Source organism: Syngnathus leptorhynchus, chromosome 4 (assembly GCF_054491065.1).
Source record: "Syngnathus leptorhynchus isolate UIUO chromosome 4, UIUO_Slep, whole genome shotgun sequence".
In the NCBI taxonomy this organism is placed as follows: domain Eukaryota; kingdom Metazoa; phylum Chordata; class Actinopteri; order Syngnathiformes; family Syngnathidae; genus Syngnathus; species Syngnathus leptorhynchus.
The window spans coordinates 5,784,879-5,812,125 of record NC_141198.1 but is presented as its reverse complement, the minus strand read 5'-3'; the positions used below and the strand labels follow the sequence as shown (position 1 = coordinate 5,812,125).

At 40.1% G+C, this 27,247-nt stretch overlaps 1 protein-coding gene across 1 annotated transcript; it reads left to right on the top strand.

Moving 5' to 3' along the window:
- The first annotated feature begins 157 nt into the window (after positions 1-157).
- Positions 158-26,900, top strand: LOC147057734 (breakpoint cluster region protein). Its single transcript, XM_085909705.1, has 24 exons — positions 158-746; positions 813-2,194; positions 13,619-13,788; positions 14,307-14,411; positions 14,580-14,765; positions 15,741-15,848; positions 16,007-16,067; positions 16,148-16,200; positions 16,285-16,425; positions 18,904-19,025; positions 19,200-19,365; positions 19,626-19,745; positions 19,890-19,965; positions 20,048-20,152; positions 20,242-20,316; positions 20,580-20,677; positions 20,836-20,967; positions 23,026-23,085; positions 23,223-23,332; positions 23,499-23,638; positions 23,816-23,950; positions 24,028-24,133; positions 25,594-25,756; positions 25,832-26,900. Exons 2-24 carry the CDS (start codon positions 886-888, stop codon positions 25,919-25,921), a joined length of 3,831 nt encoding a protein of 1,276 aa, XP_085765831.1. The 5' UTR covers positions 158-746; positions 813-885; the 3' UTR covers positions 25,922-26,900.
- Positions 26,901-27,247: the final 347 nt, after the last annotated feature.

The window sequence follows — 27,247 nt, the reverse complement described above, 5'->3', positions numbered from 1 at the left end:
CTTTTAATGCGCATAATGTATTTAATAAACCTCGTCAATAAAAACAAACCATATGCAATCCGTACACTATACATATAGTATACAATAGATAACTGACACTTCTGCATCTTGTTGAGGTAATCATTGAACACTCGTGCTGTTTCCCTCTGAACTCTTAAACCGTCAGGTGGCGATGTTGGAGATTTTTTCTTGTTTTTTTTATTTGGAAAGATTAGCTTTGAAATTGCAACACAATGACCTTTGGAATATCAAGAGTAATCTGCATGATGTGATGTTGTTTCCAAATCACTCGGAAAGCTTTGGAAAGGGGTTTATGGGAGAGAAAGGTTAGGTGAAAAGTTACTTTTTCGACCTCGACTGATAACAAAGGCCAAAACAACTGAAAAAACCCAACCTCTCTTTGCCTCTGCCACATTGCTCAAAAACTTGCGTGGTGTTTTAATTGTTTTCCCTAACGGTCTCATTTGTTAAGAAACTAACTTTAGCATTATCTTCGTTTTTAATGTGATGCGTGATTTGTACACGGTGCAGCAATCATACACGGATGCCCCGCCTCTTCTGCTGTGGTTGCTCTCGGACGAGGAGCCAAAACACCAGTCAGTCAGTCTGACAGCAAATACAGAAGACAGAGGCTCTCGAGAATGAACGAAACAAAGAGCACAAGGACAACGATATATGTTTTTTGGACTTGCCATTAAGGAGTACATTTGACCAGTGACGTTATTTTGGGTGAAGTGCATGAGTCTGTAAGTAAAGACAGAAGATTTTCTCAATTGGAAAGTGGCACCAGATATTTTTCGCTCTTTTCACAGGATCATGGAGATTATAGAACATACAAAATTTACTTCACATTTTTCTTGTGAATAGAATTTGTCTAGATTAACAATGGTCGAACCAGTCGGATTTATGGAGGCTTGGAGAGCCCAGTTTCCTAATTCTGATCCACCATGCATGGAGCTGAACTCAATGGGAGATATTGAACAGGAGCTGGACAAATGCAAGACATCCATCAATCATTTGGAGAAGGAAGTAAACAAAGAACGCTTTAGGATGATTTACCTGCAGACTCTTCTTGCAAAAGAAAGAAAGTCTTATGATGGACAGCGATGGGGATTTAAAAAGATTTCTCAGGCAAGTGATGAACACCTTCCCAAAGAGGAAGTATCTGTAGTTCAGCCACAGACAGCACCTAGCAAGACAGATAAGTGGACACCATATTCAGAGATTGTGGGTGCCAAACACAAGGGCGGAGATACACCTGTTGAGCGCCAAGAGTCCGACATTACCGAATTTCCAGTGGGGCCGGGTTCAGTGGCAGCTCTGAGATCCAACTTTGAGCGCATTAGGAGATCTAACTCAAACACAGCTGGAGATGTCAGAGGGTTGTCTGCGATGGGAGGACCAGAGAAACCCTTCTATGTAAATATGGAATACCATTATGAACGAGGACTGGTCAAAGTTAACGACAGGGAAGTGTCAGACAAGATCAGCACGCTTGGCTGTCAGGCCATGCAGATGGAACGCAAAAGGTCTCTTCATTCCGTACCAGGGAACCTGTCAGCCCACACAGGGGACTTAAACAAGTGTGTTCAGCGGGGTCGATCCACCGAGGGGAACTACGGTTATAATGGGTCATATGCCGAACCAGAGGTCACCTATCGCTCCCCGAAAGACAGTGGGATCCATTCCACAAAAGAAAAATCTGAGACACTGTCTGAGTGTCAACCATACACCAGCGTGTATGTCGGGGGAATGATGACTGAGGGGGACACTCGAGTGATCCACATAAGAGACCACAGCGTAGAGGAGAACACGCATCTAACATGGCCACGGCGCTCCTGTTCCCCCGGCAGCTTTGATGACGACGGCGGAGGAGGAGGAGGATACACTCCGGACTGCAGCTCCAATGAAAACTTGACATCCAGCGAAGAGGACTTCTCCTCAGGCCCGTCCAGCCATGTTTCCCCCAGTCCCACAACCTATCCAATGTTCAGGGACAAAAGCCGCTCACCTTCCCAGCAATCGTTTGATAGCAGCAGCCCACCCACACCTCTCTCCCAAAAGCGTGTGAAGCAGCAGGTGGGGCTGACTGAGCAGATCAGAGTACATAAAGCAGGACAACCTTGGCCCAGTGATGGGGAGTCCACCACATCAAGCAGGACCTCCCATGACAACAGTGTTCAAGGCGATCTGGGTAAGTGTGCTCCTGGCAGACGCTTTATTTATTTTTTTTTAAACAAAGAGCAAGTGTTTATAAATTGGATTTGTGATTGACCTTTTACTGGGAAATATTATGGTTAATTTAGTGTTCAATATGGACCATTTAATACCTTCTCATTAGACAGTGGACCCACGTGATTCCTCTCACATATGATAGCAGTCAACATCTATCATGGAATAGAATGAATCACATTTTTGAGATTTATACTTTTTTTCACGTTATTGTGTTTTTGGCTTCACATATCACACTAATTTTATTCATTTCTTTTCTATGAAGGTATTTTCTTTTATTGTTTATTGTAAATCAACATAAACAAATTCAACATTTTCCATAAAATATGCAATATGAAAGACATCAATTGGACTGCCCATTTGTTTTTTTGCTACAGCTTTGTAGAAATGTTCTTCCATTATTACTACTACTAACAATAGGATTTGTTTTGCATAAAAATGTGATTTTTATCAGGATTTTCTCCCCCTCGTTGATAGAAAAAGCAAATGGCATTGACAAATTATAAACGAGTTTTGCTTTCTGCTGTTTTCCTTTTGAGATTTTCTTTATATTTCCTGTTAACAAACACAAGCTTTGAAAAATCGATTCCCTCAGCAGTAAGTTTCCAACATGCTTTGCAAGATATAAATGGGGCACCATGTTTTTGACAATGTTTAGCGTGATTGACTTTGTGACTGCCTTCCACTGGGCTCCTTACTTGTTATAAATAAAACAATGCCAAAATTATTCTGCTCAAGTTTTCGGAGGAATTAAACTAAAATGGATGAAATGGACTTGATATACTCTATTACTCACCCAGCTTTAAGTAGTAATCATAAATAATAATGGCAACAAGAAAAATCACCTTGTTTTTTTATTTTTGTTACTTTGTTTTTTAACCCAAACGGTTCATAGGGGGACAGACTGAAACAAAATGACACATCACATGTTGGTTGATCTGAGTAAATCTGTGTCAATTGTCAATTAACCAAGTGATTACCAATTCACTTTCTGTTTCTAGTATCCATGATAGTAGGTGGAGCAACTAACCCTTGCCCCGGGCCCGGTAGGAGGGGAATAGAGAGACTAGCAAGAATGCTAAGATAAAGTACTAAAGAGTACACTAAAGTTGCACAAGTGTTCTAATAAGTTACACTATTGCCTCATGTAACTTAGTAGAACACCCGTAATCTCTTTCATGAAATCACAGCCCAGTACACAAATTCCAAACCAAAATGTTTTCTGGCCAATCAAAACCTTTATTTTTAGCACATGATAAGTTTAACCTGCAGAAATATAATGAGATGACTGATGTGACCTACAAAAGCTAGGCTAGAAGTAATGAAATGCATTTTCTTCACACAATAATGAGCAGTAAAAAAACAAATTCTCCTCAAAGCTTGGTGATGAATGTTAATTCTTTGCAGATTTAATCAGCTTTTGCTAAACGCAACACAATGCAGGAAAATAAGTTTTACTTGGTTATGCTTTGCAAAAAAAGGTGACGTGCTTGATGGGTGCTTGATCACTAATGGAAACAATTCTTTTTTTTTTTTTTTTTTGCTGACCTCCACGCTTTTCGTCCCCCCCTGCTTGTGGCCCACTGAGTGCTAGAATGTGGTCACAGGAAGACTACGACAGAGGCAGCTCCTGCCCCCGGGCTTCGCACTCACTTCGGCCTTGTCCACTCTGAGTGTTTTATGTGTCAGCGCACATCAGTGTTGTTGTCCTTAGTGCCGACTAATTAACCTAAAAGCGGTTTGTCTAGCGTGATAAATTTAGGGAGTCTCTTTTGTCACGGGAGGTGGGTAGAGAAAAGAATTCACTACTCACTCTAAAAAGAGGATTGAACGACTTAAAAACGTGTCACACGGCTTCCAATCGAAATGCTGCCCATCAGTGTTTCCTGTTGTTGTGTGAACACAATAGTAGAATCTGTCTTGACATGGTAACAATATAACACCGTTAAGAGGGTGGTTTGGCCAATTTGGGAATGTCGGGAGTCAGGAGATAGTTAAGGACTTCTGTTGTGGTGTTTCTACAATTCCCCATATATCAGGGTCGAAGCCAAACATCCTGCAAAGAGAGATTTGGGATCCAGGAAATTGTTTGCCCCTGCCCCTTAAAAATCATCCAATGTGAGTTGGATTAGGCAGATGCACAGAATGTGTTGTTATATAAGGTGATTCAGTCCAAAGCTCTTTGACACAAAGCATGTGACAAACAGCCCGATCGTGCGTGACGTAATCGGCATGAAGTGTATGTTATCATGCCTTCAGCAATTTGCCATCCATTAATCTGCTTCTGTGTCTGTCTTCACTTGCATTGGTCAGTCAGTGCTGTAAACACAAATAATTAATTTTACAATGGTAAGTTAGTTGAAATGATTTGTAAGACGTAAAGTAACCTAATCTTGCACATGGAGAAAACAATGGGGCAGTCGAGGCCAGATTTTGGTCTTATCCAGGCCACCCCCAGTTTGGCAAAATAAAATGTAACATACCTGTAACGGTGCTTTTATTTTGAAAGTGTTTTTTTTTCTTTACTCACGAAATGCAACTCTGACTTAAGGGAGTAATGTGAGGGTAGTCTTGTGTGTTTGTATAGAGTTCACTTCTGTGGGTGGGACAAGCGTGCACGAGCAAGAGCGCTTTGTTTGAAAGTAATGGCTTGTGTCCTCATGTTAGTAACATTCTTATTTCTTGCAAGAGAGGAAATTTGGCATCAGAATGATTTGATTTGTAGTTGGTACTCAAAAAAAGTTAAAACTTGCTGCATATGCTAAATGTTTTTTTTTTATGTTGTTTGGTGTAATACAGTACATGCACATACTGTATTAACGAAACTGTATGCCATTTAAACAAGACATGCTTGTAATTTTTGTTAAGGTGATCCTCATTGGTCCTACAGTGAGGAAATGTGAAATTATTTCTCTCTTTAAACAAAACTTATTCATTTAATTATTAGAGATAATGTACATTTTTGGGTTATGATTTATGTTATGACTGAGCAAGATTTTATGACTTAACTTACAACTTGGTTGAACAAAGTAATGACTTTGCTTGCCTTGCTTGAACCTTGACTTGACTTAACTTGCTTGATTTTTTTTCTTTACCCCCCCCCCCCCCCCCCAGTACATGGTAATAGTCCATACATGCTGCACCATGCCATGCTTCTTATTAGTCACTCAGGGATGATAAAACAATCACTAGTCAGCTGCAGTAACTGAGACTTGAAGATTAATTGAGATTTACATTTGACTTTGCTCCCACATCTGTCAGTTTGTACTAAAGACAACTGAGTTTAGCATGATGGAGTGGTCCTCAAAAAACATTCCAGTTTCACACATGGCTCCATAAAAAAGAAAGAACTGTTATTCTGTAGTTTAATGCATTTTCCTAATGGCACCATGTGGCTTGTGTACCACCTCAGCTGGAAAACGGGCTTTTACAGCAATACCTTCATTTAGCAGCATGTTTTCCTTTTGAAAATTGTCGCCTGCAAGTCGGAGCAGCCCCCATGACATCACTGGCGACATCGCCTGTTTTGTTTGTCATTAGCATTTTGTAAAAGAGCTCACCTCCCTACCTTTTCTAAGCGTGTTCTGCTACATTGAGTGTTTTTTCTAATCTTGCAGAGGTGATTTGGGACTTTTGAGTGCTTTATTTGTCTGAAAACAATTTCTAGGCAAGCTACAGTATAACTTTATACAGTGTGCTTTATTAACCGTAAGATGCTTTTGTACAGCTAAAGGAAAGTTGTCACTTGTAACTCAACCACACCTTATTTGACACTTACTATTGTCAAATCGGTGGGTAGGGTTAGGGGTTGACCAGTGGAGACTAAGTGCTGACATAGAAGCACAACTGTTTCATGTCAGCCTTGTATAATGAATTACCAGCTGTCTGGATTCACTTTGTGATGTTGTAATATTATTTGTGCACACGTTGCTTGATTAAGATTTGGGCAGGAGGTTGGTGTGGGCACGTTTCCGTTCAACTGGCCTTTGTTGTGGTTCGGGACTTGCAGAGAGCAGTCACAGAGCTTTACTGTTGCTCTTAATTATTGTGGTTAAAATGTATGACACCCTGCAAAAAAAGCATTGCTACCTTGATCTCGTTGTAAAGACTCTTTGTACCTTGCTTAGTTGAGCATGATCTAAGTATTAGATTTGCCAGCTTGAGGCTGTCAAGGGTTTATTGTGGAACAATACATAGGCCAATACTCTCTGGGCTTTCCCAGGAAAAAGGGAGTTGTTGTTATCTCCTAGCTTCTGGTTAATTGGGGCAATTGTTCTTCCAGGGTATAGATGGAGTTTCTGATTAGCTATGCGGCCTTTAAGGAGGCCAGCTCACTGGTGGCTGGCTCATTTTTGCCATAATTCATCATCATCATGACTCTTAAATGCGGGTGGCAAAAGCTTTAGGTATGACGTGTCGGTGCGTGGACTTTTCTTCAGGGTTGAAGTCAAATAATGAGTGGTTGTTGGTCAATTCTGATTGCTATGGGGCAAACACTCCCATTTGTGCAGTTGTGTGTTAATATAGTGTACAGTATGTTATTGCCTCTGCCAAGTACAAATGTGCTATTGTTTTCTGTTGCTTTGTTAATTGCTGGGATTATAATCGATTTCCATGAGAATTTGTGGACGGATAGCATATGAACAAAAAAACGTAATAAAGTTTCATCTCAATGAAAACCCGGTTAAATTTGTTGCTATACTTAAAGAGAAAGTCAACCCCCTTTTTTTTTTTTTGTGGAATAATAGGTTCTGTGCAGCCCAGCTTGTCAAAACACAGTGTTTTGATGAATGTTTTGTTTATGGAATATAAATTAAAGAAACAAAATCCACCTGTTTTTATCCATCTCAGGGTGCTGCCATTTTGCCACTGTCTTTCAAAATGAATATGACATCACAATTGCCAGGTCACAACCAATCACGGCTCATCAGGTTTCTGAAGCTGAGCCTGGAATTATCTTAAATGTACTTGTACATGCACATATTATATGATAGTAGAAGTTTGGCCTCAGTGTGCGTCGAAGGAGCCACTCCCACTAGAATGTTTCCAAGACATGTTAGATGATAAATACTGGGGATTCCCTTGTCTAGTCTTCATTCTGTGCTTCATTCATAGCCCGTAGATGTCGGCTATGTCAGTCATCTGATTGCAAGGTCCAGTGAGTCATTGAATCAAGCTGTTGTTAAAAGTGTATGTGTGTGTGTGTGTGTGGGTGTGTGTGTGTGTGTGTGTGTGTGTGTGTGTGTGTATGTGTATGTGTGTGTATGTGTGTGTGCGTGCGTGCGTACGTTTGTGTGTGTCTAACAGCCATATTTTAGTATTCTCATGAAATTTCTGAAGGAATCGGTCATGTTTTTACTGCGAGTAATAACAGTGTGTCATTGCGATTTGGATATTTGTGATACTGTGGAATAATTAGAACTGCAACTGACGATGAGTCTGACATGAGCAATGTAGCAGAGGAAGCCCCGCATCTATTTCTGGGGTGACCGGAGTTGTTTACAAGTGACACAGAGGACAGAGATTTCGATGGCTGTAATGATTTGGAGTGACACAGATGGTTTGATAAACTTATTTATGTTATAGTTGTTTGAATAACTGTTAATATTTTGCGTCAAGCACATTCTCAGTTCCTCGTTTATGTAACGTTAACATACCGTATCGTTCAGCCTGTTGTTGCCTATGATCTTGATGTTGAATTTTGTCAAATAAATTTCCCCCACAAATGCCACCTATACTCCGATGCGACTTGTATGTCTTTTATTTGATTTTTTTATTCTTTGTTATGCATTTTATGGCTGGTGCGACTTATACTCCGGAGCGACTTATAGTCTGGAAAATACGGTACAATTGTTATACAGTAAATATGTAACTCATCCAAGTCATTCTTCACTATGCATGAAATCAGAATGTTGCTAAAATTATGACCAATGTTGTCATTTTTGCCAGTTTATTTTTGGAAAAATATTTGCTCGAGGATTTGGAAAAGACACAAATGATGCAAAATTGACAACACCACACAGAAAACAGTTGCAGCCAAATTCCACATGTGCGCACTGCATACATTTCCTGTTTTATTATGACTTTATGATCACTCAAAGGACCAGTCAGAGGCTGTAGGCATCCTGGCCGCACAGCTCTGGTCTTGAGGGTGGCACAAATATTTGCTGCATCAACCGGTTTTAGACCTATTCTTATTTCCTGTCAAATGCACTGTCATTACTATTTGTGGTCCCTCAAAATAGCCCAGACAGAACTATCATTGTATCAGGTCACCAGCACCTTACGTGTAGCGGTGGTCATGAAAGCTAAAGAATGCAGCCTCTCCCTTTCCTAGAGTAAACGTTGGCGCACCGGAGGAAGTGCCCGTCGCAGTAAGTAAGATACACCTGTTCCTTTCTGCAGCGTGTAGTGCACAGTAGTCAAAAACTGGCAGGCCTTTACGACAGCAGGTCCGGCATCGCCAGCTGCTCTCAAAGAAAGTCCATGAATAGGCTTCTTGTGTCGCCTTATCTGGGAACTTGTAGAAAAGAATTAAGTCAGGTTGTGTTCCTAAGCCAGCTCAGTGCTTCTTAGCTCACTCAGTTTGCTTGTTTATTCAAACACTTTGCCGTAGATAATTGCAAAATATCTTCGGCATGTTTATGAGCTTGTGGACCCGAGTCCCCTGGCTCAGTGGTCCTTCCTCGTGCTCAGCCTCAGCGTCTGTGGTCCTGCAGTCTCAGCCGCCCCTCCTTGGTCACACTCAAAGGGCCTTCTGTGCTGTTGGCTGCTGGCAGGCAAGTACCAATGGAATGTCTCAGCTGCTCGCAGGGTGTGGGGGGGCAACGGATAATGAAATGTTAAGTGTGGTATGAGTTCACCTCTCTCACGACAGCCTGACCTGTGGCGCTTGTTGCATTACTAGTCAACACAGTTTGTTTTAGACACTGTTTGGTGTGAGGAAACGAGGAAACGAGTGCATGCAAAACAAGCAAAGGCAAACTCTTCATTTGTTTAGAACTAACAACTAAACTAATGAAAAACTAGAAAAAAAGTGAGCAATAAATCAGATGGAATAGTCAAGACAAATATATTTATGTTGCCCTTAATCACAGAAGAGTATCAAACAAGTCCACAATTGACAAATAAATTCCTTCCATTCTTCGGCTCAATAACACTGTTACTATATTTACTTTTGTGGTTCAGTTACCATGAGCAAACTATCATATATTTATTAGGAAGATTGTTTGCTAATTCCGTTAATTGTCTTTTTAACATACATTTTTATTCAATGGGACCTCTGAGGAAAAACGTGTATTTTAGTTTAGTTGAGGATTCCAAGTTGTCTATAAATATGAATAAAATGGAAACCATTCCAGGATGTTCGCCAACTCTTAGCCTGAGAGGCGACTCTTATGACTTATAAAAAAAAAGGTACTAAATGGAAAGGTGACTGTATTTCAGTACTTTTTTTCCTTTCAAAACTAACTCAATGTCTTTATTGGTAAGTTAATGTGGCATTATGCCTCTTGGTGTACTTGGTAGAGTTCCCCAAGGGAACCCTACCAGGTTGCATTTACTATAATATAAACATTCATTTGCTCTTGCCCAAAAAAAAACATTCATACCCAGCGTGTGTTTTGCTACACTGTTTTGACAAATTGGAATTACTGGGTTTAATTATTTATCTTATGCAGCACATTTTAGCCAGTGGTCTCACCACTGTGCTATTTCTACGCACTAATTAGTAGGTGCGCTGGGCAGAGCGGCCTAGTTCTAACCGATACTGTTCACTGACTGACTTGCACTAATTTTAGGCTGGCCTATACAGTAGAGCCGTAGAATAGCGTTTGCGGGTGGCCCTCACTGCTTCCCCAGGCCATGTGGCTTAAAAGTCTCACACTGACGTATTGATGTTTTGGCTAATATTGTAAGTTTGCCACAGCACATTGGAGACTATTGCATTTGTGGATCCTCCAGCTGGAGGACATTGTAGGTACACTCCAATTAGTTTCTGTCAGATTCCATTTTACTACCCTCGGCATGCATTGCACAGCTTGTGAAAAGAAAAGTTCATCTTTCATGACTTCACAGACTGTAAAAGTATGGTCATGTCTCATATAATGACTCAAGTGACATAAACAGGTGTACAGCGTTGCTAATTCTGATGGCCTGTTGCTACCTTTGCTAGCCTGGAAAGACACACAATTCATTTTTCATCTGTTTGCAAGGTAACAACGGAAAGATTGGAAAACCGTGAATCTTCAGAAATTTCATTCCCAATCTTGTGTAGAGCATATCTTCATATATGCTCAGAGGATTTACCACAAAAGAGATCTGTCTGGTTGTAGGTCAGCATTGCTTAGCTAACGTCATGTTGTTTTTCAGGTTCCAAAAATAGTCAAATAATGCACTCTTTTTTTCTTCCTCAATTGCTTCAAGGCACCAGTAATGATCAACCATGAATTCCACATAATCTGCAGAATTTTCAACAATCCATCCATTCATTTTCTCTTCCGCCTGTCTTCATTTGAGTTGTGAGTGAGCTGATTAGCTGAAGCTTAACCCTGGCTGACAGTTCGGCCCAAATGGACGGTTACCAATTACAGGGCACATATAAACAACAACAGTCATGTACACTTTGCTACATTCACACCTATAGTCAATTTAGAGTCTTCAATTAACCTTACACTCATCGTTTAGCAATGTGGGGAAAATGCAGGAATGCCTGGAAAAAAAACACTCAAGATCAGGTCAAACACACGGGAGGAATTGAACTGAGATCTGTACCTTGGTACTGTTGAGGCAAAAGTTCTAATCTGTGGTGCACCATGTAGCACTTTTTAATGAACAATGAGTAAATTATGATGGCTAGTCCTGATAAATATCCATAAAAACAACCACAGTGTTCTATGCTAACAAAGATTTCAAATACTTTTGTATTGATTATTCAGACAAGCAAATGAGCAGACAAGCTAATTGTTTGACCGTATCCACTTCCTGTCAGCCATTTTGAAATTGACATTATCATTGGATGCAATGGCGAAGATAGGGAATTAATTAACTGTCTTTTTTTATTTTATTTTTTATTTTATTTTATTTTTTTCCAGTTTTAACTCAACAATATCTAGCGAGATGTCTGCATCTTTGTCAGCACCAATTTCACTTTCAATCCAAATGCTGAAAGACTGTGAGACTGAATCTCTGATTTTGTAACGGTCTCAGATGTACATCTGTCGCTGGCCGCTGCCGTAGTTTATCTCCATGGATTAGGATTAGGGATTTCACTGTTTTTGCTTTGTCATCAATAGCATAAACTGAAATACCACCTTTCATTCCTTTTTTTCCACATTCTTAAGAAAACAACCCTGTTTCCTAATGACCAATAAACTTCCAGAAGGGGAAGTGGAAACCTGGGTTTCTGATTTAGCCTTGACGATTTATTTCTGGCGTACTCAAGGAGGAAGTGTGGGAAAATCAGCAATGTCCCAGAATAAATTGAAGCAAATTGCAGTCCTATGAAATTCTTGAAAAACATCAAATTACAGAGTTCAGGCAAAGCCCGAAGCAAATACAGCTTCACTCTGATCCACAGCTGGTCGGATCGGCGCTTATGTAAGGTCATTAGAGCGTATTTATTACAGCTTTATTGCATGCTTGAAACCATTATGAGCTGCTTTAGGAAGAGACAGGGAAGACCTGTCTGTCCAACTGCAGGATGTTTTGTGATCCTGTCACTGCAGACCCTGCTAAAATTGCCCAATATAGACTAGCATAAAGGCTCATAGCAAAGAAAAAAAAAAAACAAGATAAGCATTTTGTAATTTTTAAGTAGGGGAGTGGAATCTGGGAAATGTTTTTCTTCAGTGTGATATCTGATACACATCAATCAGCATTGAGATTTGTAATGTTAGCCAATGTTTTTTACAGATTAAAAATGAAATTCCTCAGGGATGAATATTTCTCTATGTTAAGTAATAAATAAGCCTCTCATTTGGAAAGGTTCAGAAAGAGCAAAAGATAGGTGACTTACAATAAAATAAAAAATGATGGCAGAAATGTTTTAAGGGAAACAAAACTGAAATACTACCATGTGCAATTTGGACTACAAGGTGGATAAAATTATTGAGATGGACAACATTTTTTTTTTATGGTGGGGATCAAAGTTAGCTTTACTGTAAATTTTGTACTGGATAGAACACGTTACAGGAGTGCAGCCTGTTTATTCAAAGATGACCTTGCGCAGAAGGCCTGTTTCCGCTTTAATGTTGACTTGCCTGGACACTTCCTCACTAGCTATTCTTGTTATCCTGACTGCAAAAAAAAAAATCCTTTTTGTTTGATTTCTCCCAATGTCACATTAGAATGATCCTGAAGTTTTTACAAATGACCCTTTTAAACCTCAGTGCGTTCTGATTAGGGGATGATTGAATATCTAAATGTCTCCTCTTACTTAGTGTGGAAGAGATGCTTTTTGCCTCCGAGGCCGCTGAGAGGATGTGTTATTCATCCATTGGCAGAGCTAATGTATAATCTTGCTGGAACACAGAGTGGCCTTTCACACAGGACTTCCCCTGTGTACTAAAGCGAGCTGCTTGGCCGGTACTCATCTCTTCCTCAAACACTCAATACATGTCTCTCCCTCTCAATTGGGTTTGCTCTGTTTGTTGGAGTCCTTTGTCACATTGTCTCTGTAGCTGCCACTGTGTTAAATGTCCTCGGTTTCCCCGTTCTCTCCAGGGTGACTCAGCTTTGTCCTTTAACTTTCTGGAATCCTCTCTTTCCTGTTTTTCAGATTTTTTTTTTTTAAATTAACTTCCCTTTACAAACTTGTCATCTCTTTGCTGGATGCATGCTTAGACATTTTTTTCTTTGATTCTTGGGATCCCCCTCAGAGACATCAGCGAATGTTGATCATTCAGATAAGTGATGGTGACTCGGAGACGGCTGTCACAGTTTGGATTCGGGAGCTCTTGAGCTGATGAAGTACTTGAAACCCGGGCAACCGAGATCATTGTGTATTGCGTTTATCCACTATCCGCAAGCTCTCAGTACCTGGCATAGGCTTTGGGTAGGTAGATTTGTGCTGGGCACAGGGTTGTGGAAGGTTTGAGAGGTGACATTATCAAGCCAAAGCACTTCAAGTACAGTACCTTCCATCATCATCATGAGACATGGTTTTACTGTTTTGGTTACCATGTTCAGGTATATGACAAGGATATTTCAGTATTTTGTTTCTCTCCATTCTGGAGTGGGTTTTTGCCGATAAGTGTGAAAGTGAACGATACTGGAATCTTCAGTTGCATTTTCATGTTACGTGTAATGTATAGAGTACATTATTTATACCCCCATCACTTATTTGCTTCTGGTGAGAAATTACATGGCTTACATTTGTGTCTGACAGATAACGAGGCCCAACCGTCATTTACGTATGACTTGGAACACTCGGAAGAGCAATCTTGTCACGATGCTCTGTCCCTCACTGGCTCTCCTTCTTCATCACCACAGCTGCGTCCCAAAAGTCGATGCAGCCGAGACACACAATCATCTTGTTCCTTGGAGTCGACGATGTCGGTAAAGTTCATGTTACATTTATATAACTGTTGCTTCTGTAGAAGTACCATTTGCTGTCATAAAAAAAGGGCAAAGCCAGTTTGGGCAAACTGATGTTAAGAGACCCCCACTCCCCTTCTTATTTCCGTTTTCATCCTGTGTGTGTGTGTTATTATTCTCTTCTGCTGTGTACTCTTGGTGGTCTTCAACACCAATGGAAGGAATGTAATTGGTGAAACTGTAGCTCCGACATGATAGCCTGAGCTGAGATGACTGATGTCTTTGACCTGTTGAAATAATAAGACCTGGTCTATAAACACATTTATCTTGTGGAAGATACTGCTAGTGTCTGACTAAGCCCCAGTGGAATGTAAAACTCCTACAGAGTGTAATTAAATATGCTGTGTAATTGATCTTACAACAATATTTGTAGCCACATGTGTGCGGTCAGCTAATAACACTTCACACATCCGTCAACAGGAGACTTGCTCTATCCCAAAATGACTGTTTTCTCTCGGTCACGTCCATGTTCGTGTCAGGTTGAGCTGGATCAGGAAAAAGGGGTGGAGATGCGGAAGTGGGTTCTGTCCGGAATCCTGGCCAGTGAGGAGACCTACCTCAGCCACCTAGAAGCACTATTGATTGTATGTACTTGTACCTTAAACTGTCGGCACATGTATTTGTTTATCCTTCTTTGGCAAATCCTTTTGATAGCAAGCATCACCCAATCTCTGAATGACAAATGATTTGACTTTAAAACTCTTGTTTGTTTACAGTTTATTAGTTAATGTTTGTTTTTTTATTCTTTAAAGCCCATGAAGCCGCTAAGGGCCGCCGCCACAACATCGCAACCAATGCTGACCATCCAGCAGATCGAGACAATTTTCTTTAAAGTGCCAGAGCTTCATGAGATTCATAAAGACTTCTATGATGCTTTGCTTCCTCGTGTTCAAGACTGGAGTTACCAGCAATGTGTGGGCGACCTCTTCCAGAAACTGGTATGATCTCATTTGGAAATTTGCCAATTTTGATTCCTGAACGACTCCATTTTAAAGTCAAGATTTACAAGATAACCGTAAACGTAAAATATCCGTCATCGAATAGGAAAATAGTCAAGTCAAACATGTTCAGGCACATGATCTAAAACCTGTTTTTCCTCCTTCTTGTAATTTAACATGCATGCAGTTGAAATAGAAAACAATGCAGTCTGGAAGTTAATTTTGCAGAACAGTTGACTTTGGATTTCCTCTGAATAAAACCATGGGAATGAGAATGGCATTCCTTCTTGCCTTAACAAAACGGAGCCCTTTATGTTTTGAAATGCACACGTGAGTCGACTGCCTGGGGCCATCTCTCAGCCCCATAAAAGCATCGTCTCACCATATGACACGCAATAAAGGAGAACATAAGGTTCTATAGGAGCTTGCTGGATAAGAGCTTGTTTGGTGTTGTCGCAAGATGAAAAACATTCATTCATGGTCTAAATATAGACGCAAAACAAATCACTGAGTCTCCCTCTGGCTTTACTTTTTCTTGCCAAATCAAGCTAGCATGTTCTGACATGGCAAATTACCAGTGGTTGTCATCTATCTGATTTTAGAGGAAAGTCAAGTTTTGCAATGCATATTTTGTAATTGTATTCCCCCCAAATCCCTAAATTTACTTTGTTGCTCCTTCCTTTGGTACTTTGTTGCTTGACTGCCTCACACACACACCCATTTGCTACACTGACCCTAACCCTGATAAAGGCAACACATTAAACACAGTCAATTGATACTCTTGGTTTGATCACTGACCTCTCATCATCATCCAAGATTTTATTTGAACCATAACTTCCTGGAAGACAAGGCTGTAAATTAGAAACTGCTGACTACATCAATCCTTGCAGTGATTAGTAAAGAGCAAGGTTTTTTTTTTGTTACCTGGAGTATTTGCTTAGTTCAAACTATTTGGATTCTCCTCATGTCCTGCAGGCCAGCCAACTCGGAGTGTACCGGGCCTTTGTGGATAACTATAAGGTTGCTGTGGCGACCGCAGACAAATGCTGCCAGGCAAACACACAGTTTGCACAGATATCTGAGGTATGCAGCAACACCACATACAGCAGTCGAGCGTTTGATGAAGGGATGATGGAGCACTTTTTGGTGGAAAAGAGCCACACAAAGCTATTTGTAGCCGTACTGAGTGTTTTAATTGCACAATGCTATGGGGCACTTGCTAATGTTGTAATTCCTGACAGAATCTCAAGGTCAAAGGAACAAAGGACAACAAAGAGCAGTCAGCTAAGAAATCCCTAGAAAGTGAGTACTGAATAAAATGACTGGCACCCACAGATGGTACTTGAGTCATAACCACTTTTAAGACGACTTTTTCTCGACAGCTCTTCTCTACAAGCCTGTAGACCGTGTCACCCGCAGCACGCTCGTTCTGCATGTAAGTCAACTTGTGGGGTGGTAATGCTGCAGATGGTTGTGGGCATGCACTTTGGGATTAAAATGTTGTTTGTTTTTGTTTCAGGACTTACTGAAGCATACGCCGTCTAGCCACCCTGACTATCCGTTGCTACAGGATGCCCTGCGTATCTCGCAGAACTTTCTCTCCAGCATTAATGAAGAAATCACTCCTCGCAGACAGTCAATGACAGTAAAGAAGGGAGAGGTCAGTTCATCACTTAACATAATAATAAAGATAATCTAAAGGTAACTTTGAAAATCCAAAATGAAGATTTAATAGCGAGCTGGGGGCAGGCGGAGGAGGAGCCTGCTCTGCTCCTCGACAGTGGACGAGTATGACGCAACGCTGGTTAATAACTACGTTAAAGCTTTTTTTAATTTGATCCTAAAACGATTTACCTTATCTAGAATTCAATGGAGCATTTCAGTCAACAATACAATCAAATGACTTTTTAACCGCTTATGGTCATTGTGCAAAACAAAAGTTGGTGGCCAACTCTTGCTGCTTCTTTTTCTTGGACATCGTCATCTTCTCTCTTCTATTTTGACCAAGAAGAATTGCCGACCGAAGTAGACATGGCAACATATAGGCAACTTACTTTCGCTTTGAACAATAACATCAACGAAGAGTACATTCATCCACATCAATTGATGTTAAAATAAGATGCCAAATTTGAACCAAAATTTTAACAGATATTTGCCGATGTTTCATCGTCCTTATCTTGCTGTCAGTGACTAAGGTCTCCCCTACTCCTGAACGCAACTGTTTACTCTCTGGCTTAAACAGCTCAACTGACTGACTCAATGGCACATTTGAATACCGTTCTGAGTTTCCGAATTCAACTTTGTTCAAAAGTGCCGTTCGGTTATTCTGAGTGCACCAAAAACAGAGCTGTAGGTGCTCCAAACAAAAATGAGGTGCACTCCAATGGAAACTGTTCAAGCAAGAGCTGTTGCAGAACACATTGCGGGAATGAATGGATGGATGTGAGATTTTTTTTTAATGCTTTGAGCACCATGGTGTAGATAAGCATGATATAAAGGGCACGTCGCTTGCCATTTACCATTCCAACTCTGGATAAATAAATAAATTATAAAGCTAAAGTCAAGCATTCTTATATACATACCCATTGGCCACAATATTAGGCACGTCCACTCGTCCACAAATGGATTCTTACATACTAACTATAACAGAAGATGCTCAGCAATATTTATACATACTACTTTATTGTCATGTAGTATAAATTTCATGGTGCTTGTTTGATTTTTAGTTTTGGAAAAACCTTACAAATACAACTTATTCACACAGCTTGCTACTTTTCCAAATTAAATGAGTGGAATATATTCCACTGACGCAAACGCCTACCCCTGACACCTGCTCCATTTTTTTTATTTTTTTTTTTATTTAGCTGACTTTCCTGCACGCACCCCTTGTATGAATCAAGCTAGGTCTATGACTTCTAAAACTCTCAAATGTAAATATAACATGGAAAATACTCTTGGCAATAGGCACACCTTAAAAGGACTAAACAGCCACTTTTGTAGCTCTGTCAAAATTATTCGTCGCAGTGCTAAATGTTGAATTTGTAGCTTGTTAGGGAAAATGACCTTACAGTATTCAAGATTGCATCATCTTTTTTACGGTAACATGGCAAAACATAAGGTGTTTGCAAGCTCTTATAAAAGCTGGCCACTGAGTCATCTCTGCCTTTCTGCTTTAGTTGTGAAGGAAGTGGAGCAAAAGGAAGTGTGTGACTAAGCAGTGCAAACACAGGAGGTGAGGGTCTCTTGTGTTGCAAACGAGGAAGGCTTGTTGATTAGCTTAGCTAAGAGTTCCCTCCCATCCTTCCCGGCTGCCCTGTCACGTCACGTTTGTGCCCCGTAATCAACCTGGACCAGGTCTCATCATTGTAGAGCAGCCCAATGTCCAGAGTGTGTAGCACCTTAACCCTGCTTGCTGGAATCCAGCAGAGTTGAAAGTACGCATTGAATGGTACTCAATACTCAATGTCATTGTAGCTATTGATTGAAAAAGAAAGGGTGCACTAACAGCTGGTTTTTCCATTGGATTATTGAGCAGTTGCCATCCCTTTGAATCATCAAAGCAATAAACGGATGTCATCCCACAACATTTGGAAACCGGGACAGAGCCAGACATGGATTGGAGTGCCTCTCGTCCTGCATGGATTTCCTTCTTTCTTTTCAGGCCGCAGTCACTCACATGGGCAGTGTCACAATGTAAACAACCTCCACCCAGAGGTCAAAGTGCCGAGAGCTAACAGTCGTATATTTCTCAAACAAGGAGAGTAGGCTCTAATTTTAAGATTTAGTGCCCCACCAGAGCCAACAATATGTTTTTGTGTCGAAATAAGTACTTGTCATTTCTTTGTGACATAAATTGTATACATAGTAGTTTCAAACCGTTCACGAACTGTAGTGCTGCTTTAGTTTGCCTGTCTTACCTCCTGTCCCTGATTTTTGGGACAGAATTAGAATTGAAATGGTAATTTTCAAAAATCGTTTCAAATTATTACAAGTTTTGATTTTCTTTATATAGAGGAATTTAGTATAGTTTATTTTATCAGTAGTAGCAGACAGATGTAAATGTATTCATTCAATTATGAAGTCCCACTACTTGTTGTAACTTGTGTAGCTTTCGTAAACAGTAGCTTCTTGTTGGTAGAATCGCCAGCTTCTGAGGGACCGCTTCGTGGTGGAGCTAGTTGAAGGTTCCAGGAAACTCCGTCATGTCTTCCTCTTTACTGACCTGCTGCTCTGCACCAAGCTGAAGAAACAGGCTGCAGGGTGAGTGAGTCTGACTCAATACCTTGCCTGTAACTTGACAATTCCACTGGTTTGTATATTTAAAAAACAAAAAAAAATCTAAAATGAACATTCAAATTCAGGTTCAATTTGTAAAAATATCATAACATATGGAAGTGAACATTATTACAGCATTTGTATTCTGTTTGTTCACAGGAAAGGACAACAGTATGACTGCAAGTGGTACATTCCTCTAGCCGATTTAACCTTTCAGACCATTGAGGACTGCGAGTCGACCCCTATCCCTCTAGTCCAGGACGAGGAAATCGACGCCATGAAGATCAAACTGTCCCAGATTAAGAATGAAATCCAACAAGAAAAGGTAATGTTCCCCAGAGAAAGACGTGGACTTTACTTTAGGAGCACAAGGTTCAAGACCAATTACAAATCTCACAGGAGCAAGTCTGCTTTCATGCACTACCTTAAGCACAGCATGGAGCCCATAATTCTTCTCCATGCATATGCATTTGTATGAATGTTAACTAAGGTATACTCGAAGCGTTGATTGCACTTTAGATGGTAGTAATTTGATCACGCACCAATTGTTAAAAGCAATAACCCCTGGCTTTTGTTTATCTATAGAGAACCACCAAAGGACCCAAGGTGATGGAGCGACTGAGGAAGAGGTTATCAGAGCAGGAGTCTCTGCTTCTTCTCATGTCACCCAACATGGCTTTCAGAGTGGCCAACAGGAATGGCAAGGTCCAAAATCACTGTCAAACAAACTAATCCCTTGTGCTTTAGATGAAGTCTCATTGTAATCGCTTTATGCTGCCCTCTGCTGTTGAGAGTTTGTCATTGCGTTATTGAACCACATTAATCATCAAGTCCCTTTGTGCCGTTCAGGGTTTTACATTTCTGATCTCGTCAGACTACGAACGTGCTGAATGGAGGGAGATTATTCGCGAACAACAGAAGAAATGCAAGTTATCAAATCACAATATAAGATGAAGCCATAGCCCGTTTGTGCCTGATGTAAATGTGTTTGAACTTTTGCCTCATAGGCTTCAAGAGCTTCTCTCTGACATCTGTCGAGCTACAGATGCTTACTAACTCATGTGTGAAACTCCAGACTGTCCACACTATTCCAGTGACCACAAACAAAGAGGGTGAGGTCCACAAGTAGTTGAATTTGCCGTAACCGTCTAAAACACACTTGCAGATTTTTAACGAAAGGTCACTTTTGGTCTCGACACAGATGACGAATCGCCAGGATTGTACGGCTTTTTGAATGTCATTGTACACTCGGCATCGGGTCTCAAACAAACCTTAAGTGAGTGCCGACGTCTCCTGTTTTTGACTTTGTTAGGTCCACTAATGTGATGTAATTTTTCATGCAGTAATTTCTTCTGTGTCACTGAGACTGTCAGTTAGAAGAACAGCTGCAGGGGGCAGGGAACAAGAGGAATTAGTTACTTTAGCTTCTCATTGTTTGCTTAAACAAGACATTTATTGAAATTATACAAATAGAATTCTAATAGAGATTTGGAGGTATGTTGCGTCGCTAATTCCACTATGTGGGCTTGTATCCATCAGACCTTTACTGCTCTCTGGAGGTGGATTCCTTTGGCTATTTCGTCAACAAAGCCAAAACGCGTGTGTACAGAGACTCTACTGAGCCCAGTTGGAACGAGGTGAGAACTTTAGAGAGGAAAACAATTCTTGGCAGACGGCTTTTCCATTTCACGCTAATTTGTCATGCACCAAGTCTGTTGCATTCCATATGTATTGTGTGTGCATGGTTTGGCAAAATATGGATTTTGACCGGGTTGTCCTCTTATTTCCATGCAAGGAGTTTGAGATTGAGTTGGAGGGCTCCCAGACTCTGAGACTGCTCTGCTATGAGAAGTCTTGTAGCAAAGCCAAGCAGAGCAAAGAAGATGGAGAGATGACAGACAAGATTATGGTCAAAGGGCAGATAAAGGTACTGTATGTTGCTTCAAATGGAAGGCAACATGAACTTTACAACAACATCCAGACCCAAATAGTTATATTTTTTGAGTGCTGTAAAGTCTTGTTAAGATAAAAGTTGGCCAGCCTTCACCTCTAGATTTCAGTCGCATGCTGTCAAGATTTGACCTGAGCGTTCCTAAATGATGTCCCCATTTGTAAGCAATACAAATGGGGACAGGTAAACTTATGATTGTCATAAAAAGAAAAAAAATCTAGCTTTTTTTCCCTAATTAATTCTGTAAAATAATAAGAGAGAAAATATATACATTATTGAATCCCAAATGTCCAGTATAACTAATGTTATAGATTATATATTAAAAAAAAAATTTGGGCCTAAATTGGATGTTTTGTTGTTTTTCTTTCACCCTTTATTTATTGCAATAACATCCTATGGTGATCTCCATTGCTGCCAACCGGCCCCGTTTTGTCTAATCACACCTGTGGGACACTTTTATTTATTTTTTTGCTGTTCATGAAGAAGTGAGGTGTGTTTAGCTCATGGGTCACGTCGGCTTGACCTCTGATAAAGTGTTGTGACAGAGGGTGGATTAGACTTTGGGTTGACCAAATGTGGCATTTGGCGTTTGTCCAGAGTATGCCAGAGGGAGGAAGACACACAAAGCAGTCTTTGATAAACCAGTGAAAGGCTTTTCCTGCTGCTGCAGAGAAGGGTTAAAACACTTAAAAGTTCTGAGGTGAGAAATAAAAAAACAAAAAAACAAAACACCATTACTAAAATATACCCATTCACTCAAATGGAGCTCAAAATGTGGCTGGAGTAAAAAAAAAAAAAAAAAAAAGTGCTTTAATGTGAATTGCAGCACTAGTTTTGCTAAAAGGTTTAATGATGGGCTTGTGGGACTATCATTGCCACTACATAGTCGAAATCAACATTCAGATTGAGCATTATTTATCAATATTGAAACAAGGCACCAGAATCATTTCTTTTTCACATACAGTATATAATAATATGATTAATAATATTCACAAGTGTGCAATTTTTACACCCATGTATTTTAATCAGTGGACAGTCATTGTGTTTTAGTTTATTGCCAAAGCGGCAGTGAGAAGTAACAGCAGGCGTGAGCACGTCGATAATGAGGGTAGGAGGGGATTCTCGAAAGTTAATCCCTCAAATCCAACAGTAAAGTCGAACAATACGAAGACAGCTTGGTCAGCAGGCTGCATGGCTTTGTTGCTTTCTCGGATTCCTGCAGGAATAAGCACGTATTTAGAGAGTTTGAGAAGAATTTGCCAGCAATTCTTTGATGAGGATTTTTAAAACTGTCCAAGGCAAAAGGAGTCAGTGGATGTGCGTTGGGCTAAGATGGAGCTACGGCTTTTGTTAGTGTCTCTTTGTCTTTAGAGCAGGCTTGTTGTTGTTTCTTGTCTTTCTGGCCTTCCTTCGTTAAAGGGACGTTTTTAGAAAGGGTTCATGTCAGAAAGGATGAGTGAGTGTAATTCCAGTGAGGATGGCGTGTGTGAGACAATCAATGTGTTGGAGGAAGAGCTTGACATGGCCCCCGGGAAATCCCCAAGTACGGGGGCCCGTCTTTGGTACAGAGTTCGTAGCAGTCTCCTAAAACCAAAGGTAAATAAATCTACAGAAAGAAGTCTCAAGAGGTTTGCGTATCAAAGCAGTAATTACTTCATTAAGTGGTACATATTTTGCACTTGTGAAAATTGGATTTGGTCTTTGAAAAACGTTTTCTTTTTTTTCTTTTTTTAAAGAATGATAGTTTTTACAAAACCCCAAAATTAGTTTATTACAAAAATCATCTACCATGTGGTTCTGATTTACTGTTTTTCAGCCGAATGTTGTTCATCAATTGTCACTTTCAATTTGAAAAAGCAATGTTGACTTTTGAAGAGAACACTAGGGCATCCATTGTCATTTAGCTAGCTATAGCATCCGAAATAAAAATATTTTTCTCCTACAGCTGATATTTCTCTTTATTGTTGGCAGTGAACATGTCTTGAAGTAACATTTTGCACACTGTTTACAATATATACATAATCTTTTTTACAGTTGGATCCCCAGAACTTACAAAACAAAGACTGGCAGAGGACGGTCATTGCTATGAATGGGGTGAGTAAGGCAAGAAGAGCAGAAATAATACAAAAACGTACAACTGCCACATGAACGTACGTTATTGCTACCACAGTAGTGCCACATTCGTAATCTGACATCAGACTTCCTCTACCTACTCTACTCTGCTGTTTCAGGTCGAGGTCAAGCTTTCCATGAAGTTCACCAGCAGAGAGTTCAGTCTCAAGCGCATGCCTTCGCGGAAACAGTCTGGCGTGTTTGGGGTGAAAATTAATGTCGTAACAAAGTGAGTTGATCACACGCCGCGCATTTCGGTAAAGGAGTTAAGACCGTGCAGAAGTCAAGAAGTTTGATCTTGTGTGTGTATAGTCAGTCTCTTTAGGTTTGTTGACTTCTCGTACCTACTTATCAGTTTGTTGATTGTTTGCTGTCGTTTCCATATGTTTTACCAGACGGGAGCGCTCCAAGGTTCCCCTGATTGTGAGACAGTGTGTTGAAGACATCGAGCGACGAGGAATGGAGGAAGTGGGCATCTATCGAGTGTCTGGTGTCGCAACTGACATCCAAGCTCTTAAGGCCGCCTTTGATTCAAGTGAGTTTCAGACTTGATTTGAACGGAAGCCATCGCCATGATTGCTCATTGGATGGGGGAATCATTACATCTTCATCTCGCACATTTTTTTTACTCTTTTCAAATTGAGATGCATGTATTTAGTGACACGTGTTTTCCTGCAGCGGTGAAGAAACTTTTCCTTTCTCCTCCTGACAGACAACAAAGACGTGTCTGTGATGATGAGGGACATGGACGTGAACGCCATCGCCGGCACGCTGAAGTTATATTTCCGCGAGCTACCTGAGCCTCTTTTCACTGACGAGTTGTACCCCAACTTTTCCGGAGGCATTGGTCAGTCACAAATCCAACTTGATGTGAATATTTTTCTGTCCATCTTCTCTAATCCACAATAATGTGTCGCCATATAGCGCTTTCTGACAGCGTGGCCAAGGAGAGCTGCATGCTCAACCTACTGCTGTCTCTGCCAGAGCCCAATTTGGTCACCTTTCTCTTTCTACTTGACCACCTGAGAAGGTAAAACACACATGTCATGTTCTATGTCATCACCATTCTTTAATCAGGCTCTCAGAGGCTTTCCATATGGTGTCACCAACATGGTCACCAGCTCTAACCACCACATAAGTAGCCCGTGAGCCTTTTCTAAATTTAGCTCACCGGTCATGGGACATATTGATGTGCTTGATATACTTTTCAATGATTACTAAAACAGCTTCAAAACCCATTAAATGAGACAAAGCACCGCAGTCATCTCAGTTCCTGTTCCAGTCAGTGGGTGCATAATCCATAGAGCACCAGGTTTTGTTAACGCCACCTAGTCCCCTCTCCAAGTAGGCAAGGAATGGTTGAGAGAGGAGAAGCGGCAGTAAAACGGGCCAAAGAGTTGAACGAAAGTACTGCAAGTGTTAATTCAATTTTGAAACGTTCGGACTGAAATAAATGCTTCAATTTCCCCAGTGAATTGCAGAGAACTGAAGCCTGAATAGAGAATGCTCTTGATTAGAACCTTTTGACTTCTTCATTGACATGATCTCGGTCCTCACTTTTTTAAATCTCATTAATTATTGAGACGATACTAATTAAAAGTAATTTGAGTAAAAGAAAAGTGTATCCAATTGGCAACCCTTCATATTATTCAGTACCCAAAATGTATTGTAGCTGTCAGATATCAAAAGGTTCGTGATTGATTTGGATTTTCAAGTAGCAATAGAAGTTACTTTATTGGTATTATTTGTTGCATTAATGTAGCCTTTTCCTACCGAAAATCAGTCAGGTAAAATGCATTTATTGATGTTATATTTATTTTTATTCAGTACTCAGTATAATTGGCTAATCAATTCATAATAATAATAATCTAATCAATTTATTGATAAGATATAAAGAATTTATTTGGATGTTATTGCATTCATGTAGCCTTTTCCTACCAAAAATCAGTCAGGTAAAATGCATTTATTGATGTTTTTTTTATTTTTATTCAGTTATCTCAGTACTCAGTATAATTGGTTAATCAATTCATAATAATAATAATCTAATCAATTTATTGATAAGATATAAAGATTTGACTTGGATGTTATTAAAATGTAGTTATACTGAACAATTGGTTCATGTGTTCTGATTAAATTAATTATAAATGAGAAATAAAATAATATAGACTTGTTTTAGTAATGGTGCCTAATTATTGCTCAATTATTTCATTCAGTACAATTATTTCACAAATATTTTGTGACACCCTTTGAGACCCTTGAGATTAAGGGTGATACAAATAAACTTGACTGGAATTTCATTAGTTTTAAAATGATTGGATATAAAAATGAGTGAATTATTGAAATATTTAACCCAATTTCACATTTTTTTCATGCATCTTTTAATTTTTTTAACATATGCAAACACCTGGCCCAATTACCCCCCCAAAAAAACTGCCATGTGCTAAACCAACACAAATATGAAATCTCCAACTTTCTCTCTTGTATTGATAGGGTGGCTGAAAATGAGAGCTTCAACAAGATGTCTCTGCACAACCTGGCTACTGTTTTTGGTCCCACTTTGCTTCGACCGTCTGAGAAAGACAGCAAAATCACAATCAACAGTTCACAGCCGATCTCCATGAATGACAGCTGGTCTCTGGAGGTCATGGCTCAGGTTCGAACTTGGCAGCACAGAGTAAAACCTCGACTGCCGGTTAATGTTTGTTCACTTGTTCCTTTGTCTTCTCAGGTGCAAGTTCTACTCTACTTTCTTCAGCTTGAAGGCATTCCAACACCTGATAGCAAACGACAGAGCCTTCTCTTTTCTAGTGAAGTATAACAGGATTTTTTTACATGATAAAAGCAGTGTTCAGAACGAGGAATGGTTGATGCGCGAATTCGCCACTAGATGGCGCAATCACCTCATCAGTCATAAAGAGCAAGCTTTCAGATGCTTAGTTTGGATGAACATGAGCGTCAATCTGCTGGTTTATTATGGTCTAGATTAGGTATATGCAAAAATTGTATCTTGACGAATTGTATTTTTTCCAACACGTTTTATAATTCAGTGACGTTTTTTTTTATGCCGTTTGCTGCCCGTCATCGTGCACAATAGTCGTATGTTCACAGAGGGTGAATTTGTTACATTTGTCATTGTTTTAAGCATTTGTCACTAGCGACTGTGGATTGATGGAATATAAATCGATCAAGGTTTTCATGTCTACTCTCAGTGTTGCTTGTGCCACAGGTTCATTTTGTGTTTACACAGAGACGGAAATTTGCAGTTTGATTTCAACATGCAGGCATGTTGACCTGAAATAAACTGGAAGGTTTTAGTATTATGTGTAAAACATGGCATCTACACCGTCCCTAGCAGAAATATTTTTCATGGTTTCATTAAGTATCAGCATTTTTTTTTTTTAAGTTCCTTAAGTCGCTTCTTTATATTTTGTCCCTATTATTTTTGTTAGTTACCATTCCGTTTGATTTATGTAACTAGAGTTGTTGTTTTGGTGTTTCTAATTGCATTCCTTCTTTGGGATCCTCCCTTTAACTTGCAGTCGTTATTAGAGCCTTTAATTGACCTATTTTCAACACTCTTGGGGTATTAACAGGGTTATCACCCTCCTGCAGTATTCACTTAAAGATGTGTGGAAATACAACAGTGGAGTTACTTTCCATATGATTGCAAGTATTGAAATGCTTGTTAACACAAACTGAAACACTTTATTCTTGTGATTTGTGTGTAATACACCATTGCTTCTGGTTAACACTGACCAAATCTGTTATGTATGATTTCTATCAATAAAAACTTACTTGACAACCAAACATCATTGTCACAATATCTTTTTGCACTGGTTAGCATGTTTCTGGATTTGATTCTGGCCCTCCCTGTGTGGAGTTTGCATGTTATCCCTGTGCCTGCGTGGATTTTCACCGGGTACCTCGGTTTCCGCCCACATCCCCAAAACATGCACGGTAGGCCGATTTAACACTCAAAATGGTCAGTCGGTGTGAGTGTGAATGTTTTTTTTTGTCTCTCTCTGTATGTCCTGCGATTGGCTGGCAACCACTTCAGGGTGTCCCCCGCCTACTGCCTGAAGTCAGATAGGATACGCTCCAGCGCGCCTGTGACCCTCATGAGGAAAAAAAGTTTCAGAAAATG

What these genes read in the sequence shown, in the direction of transcription:
- LOC147057734 (XM_085909705.1), top strand. Translation starts at nt 886, where the DNA reads ATGGTCGAACCAGTCGGATTTATGGAGGCTTGGAGAGCCCAGTTTCCT. An exon ending in AGCTAAGAAATCCCTAGAAA is followed by an intron (nt 16,068 to 16,147) that starts GTGAGTACTGAA and finishes TTTTCTCGACAG; the next exon opens with CTCTTCTCTACAAGCCTGTA. An exon ending in CTACTTGACCACCTGAGAAG is followed by an intron (nt 24,134 to 25,593) that starts GTAAAACACACA and finishes TTGTATTGATAG; the next exon opens with GGTGGCTGAAAATGAGAGCT.